General features: G+C 35.4%; 1 protein-coding gene and 1 pseudogene across 8 annotated transcripts; one reads left to right on the plus strand and one right to left on the minus strand.

Moving 5' to 3' along the window:
- The first annotated feature begins 541 nt into the window (after positions 1–541).
- Positions 542–4,810, plus strand: LOC125196778 (pentatricopeptide repeat-containing protein At1g77170, mitochondrial-like). 8 transcript variants are annotated; one of them, XM_048095401.1, is made up of 5 exons: positions 634–2,928; positions 3,592–3,773; positions 3,931–3,969; positions 4,058–4,148; positions 4,550–4,810. In XM_048095401.1, the coding sequence occupies exon 1, from the start codon at positions 730–732 to the stop codon at positions 2,116–2,118; it is 1,389 nt and encodes a 462-aa protein (XP_047951358.1). In that variant the 5' UTR covers positions 634–729; the 3' UTR covers positions 2,119–2,928; positions 3,592–3,773; positions 3,931–3,969; positions 4,058–4,148; positions 4,550–4,810. The 8 variants fall into 8 exon arrangements, 7 of the variants coding, with proteins under 7 accessions (XP_047951358.1, XP_047951357.1, XP_047951359.1 ...); XM_048095400.1 differs by having other exon boundaries at positions 3,592–3,770; XM_048095402.1 differs by having other exon boundaries at positions 3,592–3,770; positions 4,070–4,148.
- A 7,129-nt stretch (positions 4,811–11,939) lies between these two features.
- On the minus strand, positions 11,940–13,036 carry LOC125195212 (annotated as a pseudogene).
- Between the last annotated feature and the right edge of the window lie 349 nt (positions 13,037–13,385).

A 13,385-nucleotide genomic window follows, 5' to 3' on the forward strand; every position in this document is an offset into this window, starting at 1 on the left:
TTTTCTTCTTCAATTAATACACTTAACCACATTTCTCATTCCAATGAAAATAGTATACAATCATCTACTAAAATATGAAATGGTTCATCGACAAATATCTTTTTGTTGTTGTTTATAATATCTTTAATTTTTTATAATATTACAAATACTTATTTTAATCAGTTTAAATCTGTAAATAATATTTCTATATTTATTTACTCTATATTCTTTATTTTAAGTTAATATATTTTCATTATTTAGAAATCTTTTGGCCAGTGCATAGCACAGGTGTTAACACTAGTATATTTTATTATAAAATCAATATAAAAAGTGTGTTTCATTAACTTTTTCAACCAACTTTTCTTTACCTTTGTTAAACTAATAACATGTGCTTCCTCCGAAGAACTGAGCAAATTAGAGAATAGAAATTTAGAAGTTGGGTATTTCTTTTTTCAATATTTTCTTAGATAATAATTATAATTAATTAAGTGTCAAAATAATATTATAGGAGTAATTATTACTCCTTATAATTAGAGCCAATTTAGGGTACAGCTTGAAGATCAGTATACTTCCCAGTTCATATATTGAATCACCGTCGTCGACGGCGTTGCCGGAGGCGCCACAGCTGATTTCCCCCCTTCCGTTCTGGTACTCTTCCGGTGTTCTCCTTCCGTATACTGTTCATGAATTTATGAAGTATGCCATTATTTCAAACATTTTGTAGCATTTGATTTTGTCTCCTACGCCTCGATGCATAAGCATAAATTACTCACCAGAATCCATTTTTCTAGTTTCCGCAATTTCAGTCAGAATGTAAACAGTGTTTCCGCATGTGACGATTTTTCTAATTTGCACACATATTATCAAAAAATCATATCCAATCCCAAAGAATTAGCTACTCTAGTATCGAAGTGCTCCAATTTGAAGCAACTACGCCAAATTTTTGCCCAAATTATACAAATCCGTTTTCTAGAACTGTATCCAGCTTCCTTTCATTACAATAACATCAGTAGAACGTATCTCCGGCTTCAATCGCCCAGAGAAGCATTGCTTGTTTATATTGCCATGCGTTGTGCTGGCGTCTCACCTGATGAATTTACGCTTCCAATTGTGTTGAAAGCGGCAAGTCGAAATTTGGATGTTGTGTTGGCAGGACAGGTTCATGGATTTTCTATTAAGTATGGAATGAAGAACGATATGTATTGTGTGAGTGGTTTGATTAGCTCGTATTCGAAAGGGGGAAAATTTGATATGGCTCAGAAAGTGTTTTGTAGTAGTGCTGTAAGAAAGGTGGGGCATTGGAATGCTATTATAGCAGGGCTGTCGCAGGGAGGGCGTGGCAGGGAAGCGCTGAATATGTTTGTAGAAATGATGAAAAGTGGGATTTGCCCCGATGATATGACTATGGTTTGTGTGACTTCGGCGTGTGGGAGTTTGGGTGACTTGAATTTGGCTCTTCAGTTGCACAAGTTTATCTTTCAGGTGAATAGATTGGAAAAACAGGATGTTCTCACAATGAATTCTGTGATTGATATGTATGGAAAGTGTGGTCGGATGGACTTGGCTTACAGGGTCTTTTGTGATATGGAGGAGAAGAATGTGTCTTCATGGACTTCCATGATTGTTGGTTATGCTGCGCACGGACATGTGGATGATGCGCTGAAGTGCTTCAGTTGTATGGTTGAAGCGGGCATTACGCCTAATCATGTCACTTTTGTTGGAGTGTTGACTGCATGTGTCCATGGGGGTATGGTGCAAGAAGGGAAATATTATTTCAACATGATGAAAAATGGATATGGAATCGAGCCAATGCTGCCCCATTATGGGTGCATGGTTGATTTGCTTGGTCGGGCAGGTATGCTGGATGAGGCTATCTTGATGGTGGAGGGGATGCCATTGAAACCTAATGCGGTCATATGGGGGTGCTTGATGGGCGCTTGTGAGAATTATGGGAATGTGAAACTAGGGGAACATGTTGCTAAGCACTTGATAGAGTTGGAACCAGGGAATTCCGGGGTATATGTGGTCTTGTCAAATATATACGCCAACAGTGGTATGTGGAAAGAATTAGAGAGAGTAAGAAAAAATTTAAGGGAAAGAGAGCTGGCCATAAATCCCTCTTATAGTGTGCTCAAGTGATAATCCATTTAGTTCTTTTATTGTTCTGCGGGGGCATGGTGAATTTCTTTAAAACACCTGATCCTGATAACAGTCCTGGATCTAGGAGTCGAGGAAGAAATTGCAGTTTATTGGCGCTCCTACACGACCTTGAGGCTTTTTCATTGTTATGGCCACCCATTGAAACTATAGCTGATTTCAAAAGCTTGCTTACAAGTTTTAAATTACTTAGCTGGATTTGGAGACTTAAACAAGGCTACGGAATATAAGTTGTTGGATGAATTTCAAAGGTGATCGGATCAGAATATGCTTCCTCCATTTTGACTGCTCTGAGATATTTCTATATTCAGTTGAGTTAATGATGAAATCAAATTGTTAAATCCGTCTAGATACCACTTTATGTTTATGTGGATCTAGAACTCTAGAAGTCCTCGCATATTGCAAATTCAAGAATTTCAACATTTGTTTTTCCAAATCAGAACCACCTGGGCTGTGTTGCCTGGATGTCTGATGATAGAAAAGTGTAATGGCAGATGCTCTGATCGTTTATATACATTTTGGGGAGTACTCCTTGGGAGGGCAAATTGGCCTTTCAGTGTTGTGCGTGAAAAGTTTTTATAGTAATTAATGTCCAAACTTCATGAAAGGGAAGAATGTTTCCATTGATGGTGATATAGCTGCTACTTTCAAACCACTGACTGTTATTTCTAACTTTCTGGTGATGCTGAAGAAGATGACGATGATACAAAATCTCCTACACATTGTTCTGTTTGTATGATTGTATAGCGTTTACAATGTTTCCATTCAGGCTCGAGATAAATCTTATAGAAGGTTAGCACCCTTTTTTCTTGTGAAAGTCACATCATGCACATGCTCGTAGGTTCGGGTTTAAGATATGCATGTTTTATTCTTTGTGGCACCACATGAGAGGTGAAAACTTCCAGTCATCAAATTGAATATTTTTTGTAACTGCATCGATTTTGATGTAAACAATATGGAATTGATATATCTCAAAATATAGCTATACTCATTATTTGTCTTAGCATGAGGCCATTGATTGCGGTAGGGTACTAGGACTTATTCTTGGCCTTTTTTTGCTATAGAGAGAATGCCTTTATCTCATGTGACTGATCTTATTCTGTATAGTTATTTCATGTTTTCATACTGAGTACGGGAATGACAACAATATACTCTTAATGTGTCTAAGAAAACCTACTAGCATTGCCATTCATGTGCGCAGAATATGCGTTTCACTTATTCTTTGAAGAATGTTCATTTAGAAAGAGTTATCTACACTTCTTATATCTGATGTTGATAGCTACTCCTTACCCAGTTCTCTGAGGATTGATCTCAACTAAGAATCTGAGCTAGAGTAGCTTAGGGTGGACGGGTATCAATAGTTTCTATAACCATGTAATTGCAGCTCCTCTTATGTAAGATTCAGCTGCTAAAGTGAATGCTGATCGACAAGTTTCACCTGATGTGGTTTTGCAGGCTGTTCCTGACCCTCTGCTTTAGTAGTTGAGCAAGTTGAGGTCCTTGAGGATTACTGTATACAAGAGTTCGAAAAGTCAAATAGACAGCACTAAAGTTTACATACAGAAGGAAGAGAAACTGTATTAGAATTCGGAAAGTCAAACTAGACCAAGTTGATTAATATGGACTTCTGCCAGGTGGTTGATATTTTTCTCAATCATCATTGTTTCAAAAATCTCCTTTTTGTGTTAATTTCTTCTCCTTCTTGATTATATGTTAGTACTACTATTTTACATTTGTACTCGTATTGTCTATTCTCATGAACTCTAGCCCCTAATTAGTTGTAAACTTGTGCAGCTGGAGGTGCAATGATGTGACGTCCATAGAACTTTACAGGTCCGGTTTAGTTCCATATGTGGGACTTGACCTGTTCCCCTTGTTCCCCTTCTCCTCATTACTGTTGAGAAGTTTATCCATATAACAGGGCACGGTGCAGACATATGGATAGAAACAAGGAAAAGGGCTTTCTACACTCTGGAATGTTCAAGGACACACACAACAAACGCCTAAACAAAGTAAAGTGACTTTGTTGACTTGCAACTTGATTAACATGAATCATTCACTTTAGCCCACTCAAGCATGTTGCCTTTTGCTTTTCTCCTTTCACTACATCGTCATCGACCCAAGGATATGCTTAGTGATGTCGTTACTGTTTCACGACTTAATCCACTTATGTTTTGTGCATGTTTTTGTGGTGTGTGTTCCCCATCTTGTCAATTAGTTACATGCTTTAACACCAAAAAGTGACTATATATATTTATTTCAATCAAAGATTAAAGTTGTGAGCTAGTTATCTTTTTGTGAAGCATCCTCGTCATATTAATATGGCATTAGAAATTCGAGTTGACTATGAATCTGTCATCATTGAATGAAGTTGTTGATGGATTTAACTAAATCCTTATTTTATGTTTCATAGTTTGAGGAAATGGCGTCAAACAACACTTTGTTGTCGAGTATGTCGCACAAGATCTTTGAAGTGGGATCTATCTGCTATGCGTTGCTTTAAATTCATTTACCAGGAAATCTATGGCTGATGAAGTAATACTAGTATTTTATAGAGTACTAGTAGAAACACACATTTTTCTTTTATTTTTGAATGAAACGACATGTAATTTTAAGGTTGTGGACTTGTGGGTCTAATTCAATTTTCTAAATTGGAATCATTTTATTTATCGTGTGTAATATGTCTCTTTATGTGGATATATGCCGTGGCCCTTTACGACCAAAACATGTCTATCCGTTTAGGGTTTAGGGTTTAGAGTTCGGTTGGGTTGGGTTGGGTTGGGTTGGGTTTAGGGCTTATATGATTATAATTATAATCTTGTCCAAAACATGCCTATCCGTTTAGGGTTTAGGGTTTACGGTTGGGTTGGGTTGGGTTTAGGGTTTATATGATTATAATTATAATCTTGTAAGTACTTCGCTTTGATTACATGTATTACATACAAATACTAGTACTACAATTTTCTTGCACTTGGATGTACGCTCTCTCATAAAAGGGAGTATTTACGTGATAAAGAAACATATTGTGAACAGATTATATTTAACCAGTATATATACATGATTCGCAATTTCTACTTACCTTATATGAGCATAACTCTTATTTGAGGCACGTTTAGCGTTGCTTTTTTGTTTTATACATAAAATTTATTAAAAAAAATATTATTGACATTTTTTATTTTACAAAATTCATCAAAAGGATATAATTTGATATTTTATTTATTTATTTGAACAATAAATTTTATGAAATTTATGAAATAAAAAATGTTAATAATATTTTTAATGCTATATTTAATTAAATTAAATATAAAAAACAAAATAAATAACGATTAACGTGTATCAAACTAAGGTAATGCTCAAATAATACTATATAGCACATTATTTCACCAAGTATACAAAAATGTGACACTAAAATGGCCAAAATCATTCGCATATCCCTTCCATTTAGGGTTTGCCTCTCATCTAAGTCTAATCATTCTTATCATTGCAATGTAGTCTATATATGGTGGTGGTTTGCAACATTTGATGTATTTAAAAACAATTCCACTTATGAAGAATATTTTGGCATAAATAAGTGCAATTTGTTGGACATCACTTTCCTCGCCACCTGCCTCCTCACTATTTCAAATAATCTCTCTTTTATAAAGCCCTTTTTGAGTGCTCCAACTTATACTAAAATAAAATTATGTTAATGGAATTCTTTGTCACACTAATAGTTTCCCCACTACTAATGAATAGTTTGGTCATATCATACATACCCCCACATGTATAATCTCCATTAATTACATGCTGGCTAATAGTACTTGGAAGACTCGTGAATATATTGCAAGTATATTGGTTTTTCCTTTTTTTCAAATTCTTTTTAGACGTGCTATCTTTTAGAGGCTCATAAATACTACAGTATTTAATTATAATCTACTTTGTTCTCATACTAATTAACGTTCTATAATAATATATGTACCAAGATCGAGCTAGCTAGTCTATCTTAATAATTTGTTCTCGTCTTTTTTTTCAACAATAATTTCCCCAGACGTAATTTAATCATTCTTCATCATCATTCGTCTAACAACCTTTTCAGAACTGCCGGAATTAAAGTTTTCTAATTTTATTAATGCAAGTAACATGGATGCGAATCGAATTGATGTGATGGACTTTGTGTCACATTTGTAAACAATTAGAAAATTTCTTTAATCTAATATTTTATGACAAGGAAAAGAAAGCATCACAATAATAGAGAACACCTAAATATCCTACAATGTGTTACTAGTAGTATATAGTGGAGTATGTATTTAGGAAAGAAGTCCTTTTAAAAGTTCGACAAAGGTTTCATATATACTCACTCTCCCACCTTATTTGAGTCATTTCTTTTTTTCACTCGTTTTGAAAAAATAATACTAATAAATAGTACCCCATATGTATTTTGCCCCTTCTATGATCATTTTCTAGATCCGTCCCTGTCAGCTAGGTGCACATCTATGACTAGCCAGAATGTTATGATGCCCCATAACGATTTGAGCAATTCGTGGAATGCCGTCTTTTTCAGCCCTAAATATAAAAGGCATTGGGCACGTTTTCGGGTAATTTTTCAGCATGATGTTTTCATCAAGAGCAAGGGAGAGCTGTTGTGTAGAATTTCATCATCAAGACGGAGGATTATCACTGCTCGATTCACCTCTGAGATAATTAGCAATAGTTTTTTCACCTATGTTGAACTTGATCTTAATGAATATATTTCGTTTTGGACTTGTGTGGCAAAGCATTTTTTGTGGAATTTTTGTTGAAGACTACTATTATTATATTTGATTAATTGATTTGAACTTTTTCCTATCTCTTTTTATAATTTTTGATTGTTGTTTGCTTTTATTATTCTTTTTGTTTTGCCAGCTTTAGGGTAGGAGTTGTGTGTATTATTTAATCTAGAGATATGTTGCTTTTCGTGATTTAAATAAACAATCATAACTTAGATTATTAGCACTCAAGAAAGGATACCTTAGTGAGGTCTTAAGTCTTAGAAGCTATAGGAATTAGATTCGAAATATTGAAAAGAGAAACTTTAATATTAATCAACTGTTTAAGTACACTTAGAAAGTATTCTATGATAAGCGACTTTTATAATAAACCTAGAGACAAAGTCACAATTTGTTGATATAAAGCAATACTAAGTCGTTGTTGTTGGATCCTAGAACTCTATATTTTTCTCATATTTTCTAAACACCAAATCATCCCTTCTTTCGTTCTTATCATTTTCTTAAATTAATACCATCCATCTCATAAAAATATGTGCACATTCTATTTTAGATCCGTCAAACAAAAATATGTACATTCCATTTTGGAATTAATCCCAACCCATACATCGAGGTTATTTACGACTTATACCACCATTAAAACATAATAATGGGAGTCCCACTATCCACTAAGACTACTTTAACCACATTTCTCCTCTTCTCTCTTAATTTACCAATTTTGTCTTAATTCTCATGTCATATCATATGCCATATTTTTTATGGGACGGATGGAGTAACTAATTAAGATTTTAGAAACCACACTCACATTTGAATTGTCTAAATAGTAAAAGATTATGATTCGAGGAGCTAATTAATTTTGTAGATACGATACTCATGCTTGTTGTTACCATAATAACCTCGTACACTTGCGGTATAATTCATTGCTAAAATAAAGGCAAGTCACGCATTTGGTGATGCGAGTTGATTTCTTGCGAAGTAAAACAATTTCAACACCTAGATAAGATTTGACTATCTACCGTGAAATGTTGCAATTTTTGTTCCAAAATTTTCTTATCTAAGAAACTATTAACATTGGATCGGTATAGCACGAGTGGATCAAAAGTTGAGATGTGTCTTTACTATAATCTACATAAATACGAAATCTTGGTGATTAGTATCTTAATCTTTGTATATATCGTTTTAGTTATACACTACTTTGACTTATCAATAGGTGTCACGATGCCCTTTCTATAAGTTCGGTTGAATCGTGACTAGTGGAAATTTTAAGAAGCGGGAAGAAAAAGGGAAACAATCAATGAGCTCGCAACATGAATCAACATGCAATTTTAACCATTCAAATAGAGTATCCAATCTCAATATTTCAACAACTGAAAGAAACTATATTCAGCAATACCAAAACAAAAATGAAACAAGCGTTCAACGAAAGCATTTGAGAGAAGAATAATCTATGTATGAATACATAATATATTAGAATATTTTATTTGCTACTCCTTGGCTCCATTAAATATCTCATATTTCCTTATTTGAGGCCTCCATCAATGCTCATTTACTTTTCAGCCTTTTCATAGTAGACTATGTCCATTAACTCATTCTCATTTATATTTTATTATAAAATTTATATATAAAAGTATATAACATTTCACTTATACTTTATCTAACCACTTTTACTAATATGGAACATTTAATGGGGACATGAGGGAGTATCTTCTTCAATGTTATGCTGAACGTCCACCGCACTCATCTCCCTCTCGCGGCTGTCACCCGTTCACCATTGCTTCTGTCACCGTCCTTGCGTCGCCGTTCAGAGCCCGATGGCATCACCGCAAGCCCGCTCCAGTTCAGCGGCTGCTGCTTCTCCGCAAACCATCTCCTTGCGCCCTGCTGCCCGACTCCTCTTCCCACAGCGCCGAACTGCCCCCTGGTGAGCAGCTGCAACTCCGAACTTACTCCTTTCTACCCTCTCTCTAATTTCTCTTGTTTTGTTTTGCTGCTTGAGAGCGAATTTGTGCACAGAAAATTTTGAGAATGGCGTTATGGAAGGGAAAGAGTGAAGTTAATTGAGTTTTTATATGGTGGCCTTTTGTATACGGGTTGGAGAAAATCAGAAGTCTTCTTTGAGCTGATTGAGAGACGCTGCTGGTCCTGGAGAAGAAAATACGCCACTCTTTGTGAAGGAAGAAATATTTTGGGCTCAACAAATATAATTGACGTATTGGGCTCAATATGATGATTGTAAGCTAAATCAATTAAATGGCCCAACTTTTGTAGTTAAATTGGACATTGGACTTTAAGCTCTTCACTTGAGTAGGCCCATGTTAGTATTTCATTTCAAGTGACGAAACATATTCTCTCGTAATAACTTGATGTTGTTCCAAGTGAGTCCCACGTTTCAAAAACCGCCGGTTCCGGTTCGGCGATTGGTGGAACTGTAACCGGCCCGGATACCGGTTATCCGGTTTCGGTTTAACCGCCGATTACCGCCGGTTCCGGTTCCGGTTTATAACCGCCAGTTTTTCAGCGGTTCCAGTTCAATTTTTTTTTTTTTTTTTAAATTTTATAGTTATAACTTTTAAATTCTATAGTAAAATCCAAAGATAATTGATAACGATAAATGATAACGATAAAGAATTGCAATTTTATTGATTTGAAACTTTGAATGTATTTCTATAATACAATTACAAGTTACAACTTACAACTTACAAGTTACAAAATACAACAATACAACTATACACTTGAATTTAAAATTTAAATACAAAATTACAATTTACAAAAAACATATTAAAAGTAAAGTTGAAACAATTAGGAAAAAAAAAAGAAATAAAAGGAAAAGGACTTGCACTTAAATTTAAAATTTAAGTTGAGGTCCTACGTATCCTTAATGCTCAATTGCATTGTGGAATCAAAGTCCAGTAGTTCTCTTACCTTGCTTACCTTGTTGGTTGGCGGTTGACGCGGTTGGCCTTGATTCTTCACCTTCATCCTCGGTGTCGGGAAGGTTTCCTCACTCTCTTCACGAGCATCCCAATCTGGTTCTTGCAGCGTTTGCACTTTTCCCTAATCATCAAGTAACATCACAACTTCCATATTTCTCGCGGAGAGTTTGCTTCTTCTCACGTCCAAGACACATGCTCCAACACGAAGCGGACTCGACGGCAACGGTGGAGCGGGACTGCAAAGATCTCCTTAGCCATTAACGCAAGTATGGGATAATCTTTCTCGTGTGTTCCCCACCACTCTAGGACATCGATTTGGGCGGGTGTAGGACCTGCATCACTTAAAGTATGGTGGCGTGCTTCCAAATAAAAATCTAACTCGCTACCGATCCCATTGAGGTGTGCCTTGAGCTTGAGCCATGCCGTAGCCGTATAAGTCGGCTAATTGTATAGAGCATCGGGTCATCATAAGCAAAACCAAAACCGGTTTTCGACCTGAACCGCGATAACCGTCCTTTTTCGACCTACGCTGCAACCTACGAACCACCGAACGGCTACATATTCCCGGTTAACGGCGGTTCCAGCGCGGTTAACGCGGTTCCGGTTGCTTACTTTTTGAACCGTAACGCCCGTAACTGATCGTAACGGATTTCAAACCAACCGTCGTCGTTCCGGTTCGATTCTCCGACTTGGAACGGTCCGTTGGTTTGGCCACCTCTACAAGTGACAAAACACATTCTCTCTTTGCTCAATCGATCAACAACGCAAACATCATCTCCATCCAATAAGCCACCCAATGAAACATGTTTCTTCAAACAAAAGACAACAGATAACATTGTACTCGATCATTCCCACAAAACGAATTTCTCTTGCTCATCCATAAAAGTAAAATTTTTCTTTTATTCGAAAAAAAGAAAACAAACGCGAAAGTCGTCTTTAACAAATGATGTCCTTTCTAGTGCAATTAAAAAGTCGGGTGTTACCATAGATGCTAGTTTATGTAATCTAGTATACCTAATATTTTGGAAGATGTAATTAATATCTAATTAGCATGTTAGGCACTAAATTGTGTGGTAGGGCCCCGATTTGATAATATCCGGATAAGGAGTTCAGAAAAGATTTTATTATTGAAACCAAATTGGAATTTATTACATGAGAAATAAAATTTAATTTTGAACTAGACCACTCTTGGATATATATTAATTAAATAAAGTCCGTCGCAGAATAAATTAATTCATGCATATATTTTAGAACAGAGAAATTTATTAAGTAAAGTGGAAATCCGGATTACAATATATAATTGGGCGGACAATAAAATATTTTTTATGATGGTACAAAATAATGGACTTCATTTAATTGGTGAAAGTCAAACAATTTTAATCCATCCAACCTTCGTATATCCCTAACCTAACACATTATTATAACTATATAAATATTAGACTAGATCAACGACAAAAGAGAATCAGATTTCAGAAACCTTAGCTTAGTTTGGAACTTAGATTTCTTTTTCCCTTTAGATTAGTTCCGATATTTTTTTATACGTTCATCCCATGAAAATCAGAATTTGAGTTTGGGATTAGGTTAGAAGATTTGTGGTAAGTACGAACCATGGAGAGGCGTAGCGAGCCAACGTAAGATCTGGATATGTAAATACATGCTCATATAATTTAAATTTCTTTAATTACTAATGTGCATTAAAACCCGTTCTCTACCAAAAATGCATCTCATACTCATGTGTGACGGAAGAGGTATAAGGATCACAATGCAAATGCAGGGTCATGTTAATAGAAGCCAACTAAAGAAGCAAACCAGAACGCCAACCTCAATAATGGACGTCTATATACATCTACAACATTTTTTAAAAAGTTAACACTTGGAACAAAAGTTTGTTGTACATAATTTCCTCAGCAATACAAGGGTTGTATCAAAAGTTCAAACTAACGTTTATAAGCAATCTGTTTACTCAAAACCAAAAACAACTCTGCACACTCTAGTCTCTACCTATAAGCTCTTAAGCATGACCACATTGTAATGTACCTTTACTCACCCACTTGAAGCCATTATCAAGATAGCTCAATGTTAGCCTCACATTGAATCATGGCACCAGCCAAGCTGCAACCTAAGTTATTCACACATTCTGTCCCCCGGAACTATTCATTGAGTTGCACTGATCCGGAAAGGGGAACTTGCTCAACTCGTCGTCTACTTTCCCTTGTATGCCAAGCAAAGAGTTCTAAGCCTCAAGATTTCCGCCTCAAGAAAGGCTCGCTTCTCCAACTTCTCCATCAAAACCTGGTTCATGAGCCTCAACTTCTTTGCTTCTTCCTCCAAATGAGCGGCTTGTGCCTTCTTTTTTCCTCCCTATACTTCCTCACAGCCTCCCGATTCCCCAAATGCCTCCTTTGCCGAGAAATTGGGATTTTCCCATCCTCCTCGGAGGGGATGACACGAGTGTGTGTGTGGTAACATGTGTGAGTATGTTTAGCACCCGGGCCGGGAGGATTGCAAGTGTGAGTGTGGTTGCAGGTTTCGTAATTTCTCAACAAATCATCAAGAAACGGATCGGATGAGAGCGATGCTTGGAAACTACTAGAAGAATCTGAATTTGGGCCTAGTACATGCTCCGAAACCTCGATCTCTCCATCACCATCCATTATTTCTTCAATCCTAATCGAAGACTTCTTAACCAACTTTAAGATTTTAGAAATTCAAATCTAAATTTTACAAAGCTTCATCAAGCAAGTAATCATCCATATGACCAGTATTTTCACTAATATAAGAAAACCAAAAGATAAGTAAAATTAACAATGAATCATAATTTTATCAGCAACAAAGGCAAATCAATCCAAAATTTGCTAATATCAATTATACATAATGCAGAATAAATAATAAATTTTTAAAAAATTTTTGTTTTCCCTAGATAAAGAATCGAAATTGAAGTTAAAATTTTTCCAAATCTTTACCGATCAACAAGTTTTAACCATTGTTTCATGAACTTTTGTCATTCATCACAAGGAACCAAAAAAAAAAAAAAATAGAATCAAGAACTAACTAAAATATCAGTACCAGAATTTGGTTAGCTACGTAGAGTAGAAACCAAAATATATCAATCAAAAAGTTTACTAATATTATTCATTTAGAATGAAATTTTTTTGTTTTACCATATACAGAGAAGCCCGCACAAGAACTGAGCAGCTGAAGACAAAATTCGAGCTTAAACGCAAAGACTATACAACTTTTATATTCACTCACATTTTATCATAAAGTCAATATAAAAAAATGGATCACATATTCTACTAACTTTTATACTTCACTAATCTTTACATTTCTTAAAACATGTACTCACACTAAATGTGACTTCTAATGTTTATACTCTAAGGTGGTGTTCAGTTTTATCTATAAGATATAATATAGATTAGTTGTGAGATTATTTTAGTCACGGGGTTAGTTATGACTAATTATCTCATGATTGTCATCTATAATTAAATTGTGGGTTGAATCTCTAGCCAAAGTTACTTTTTTATTGTATACAATCATAAATCACAACCCTAAAACTTGAATGTGCCTACACTTA

This window comes from Salvia hispanica, chromosome 6 (assembly GCF_023119035.1).
Source record: "Salvia hispanica cultivar TCC Black 2014 chromosome 6, UniMelb_Shisp_WGS_1.0, whole genome shotgun sequence".
Classification (NCBI taxonomy): domain Eukaryota; kingdom Viridiplantae; phylum Streptophyta; class Magnoliopsida; order Lamiales; family Lamiaceae; genus Salvia; species Salvia hispanica.

Bases quoted from the DNA above. Each gene is read 5' to 3' on its own strand.
- LOC125196778 (XM_048095397.1), top strand. From the start codon at position 730: ATGCATAAGCATAAATTACTCACCAGAATCCATTTTTCTAGTTTCCGC.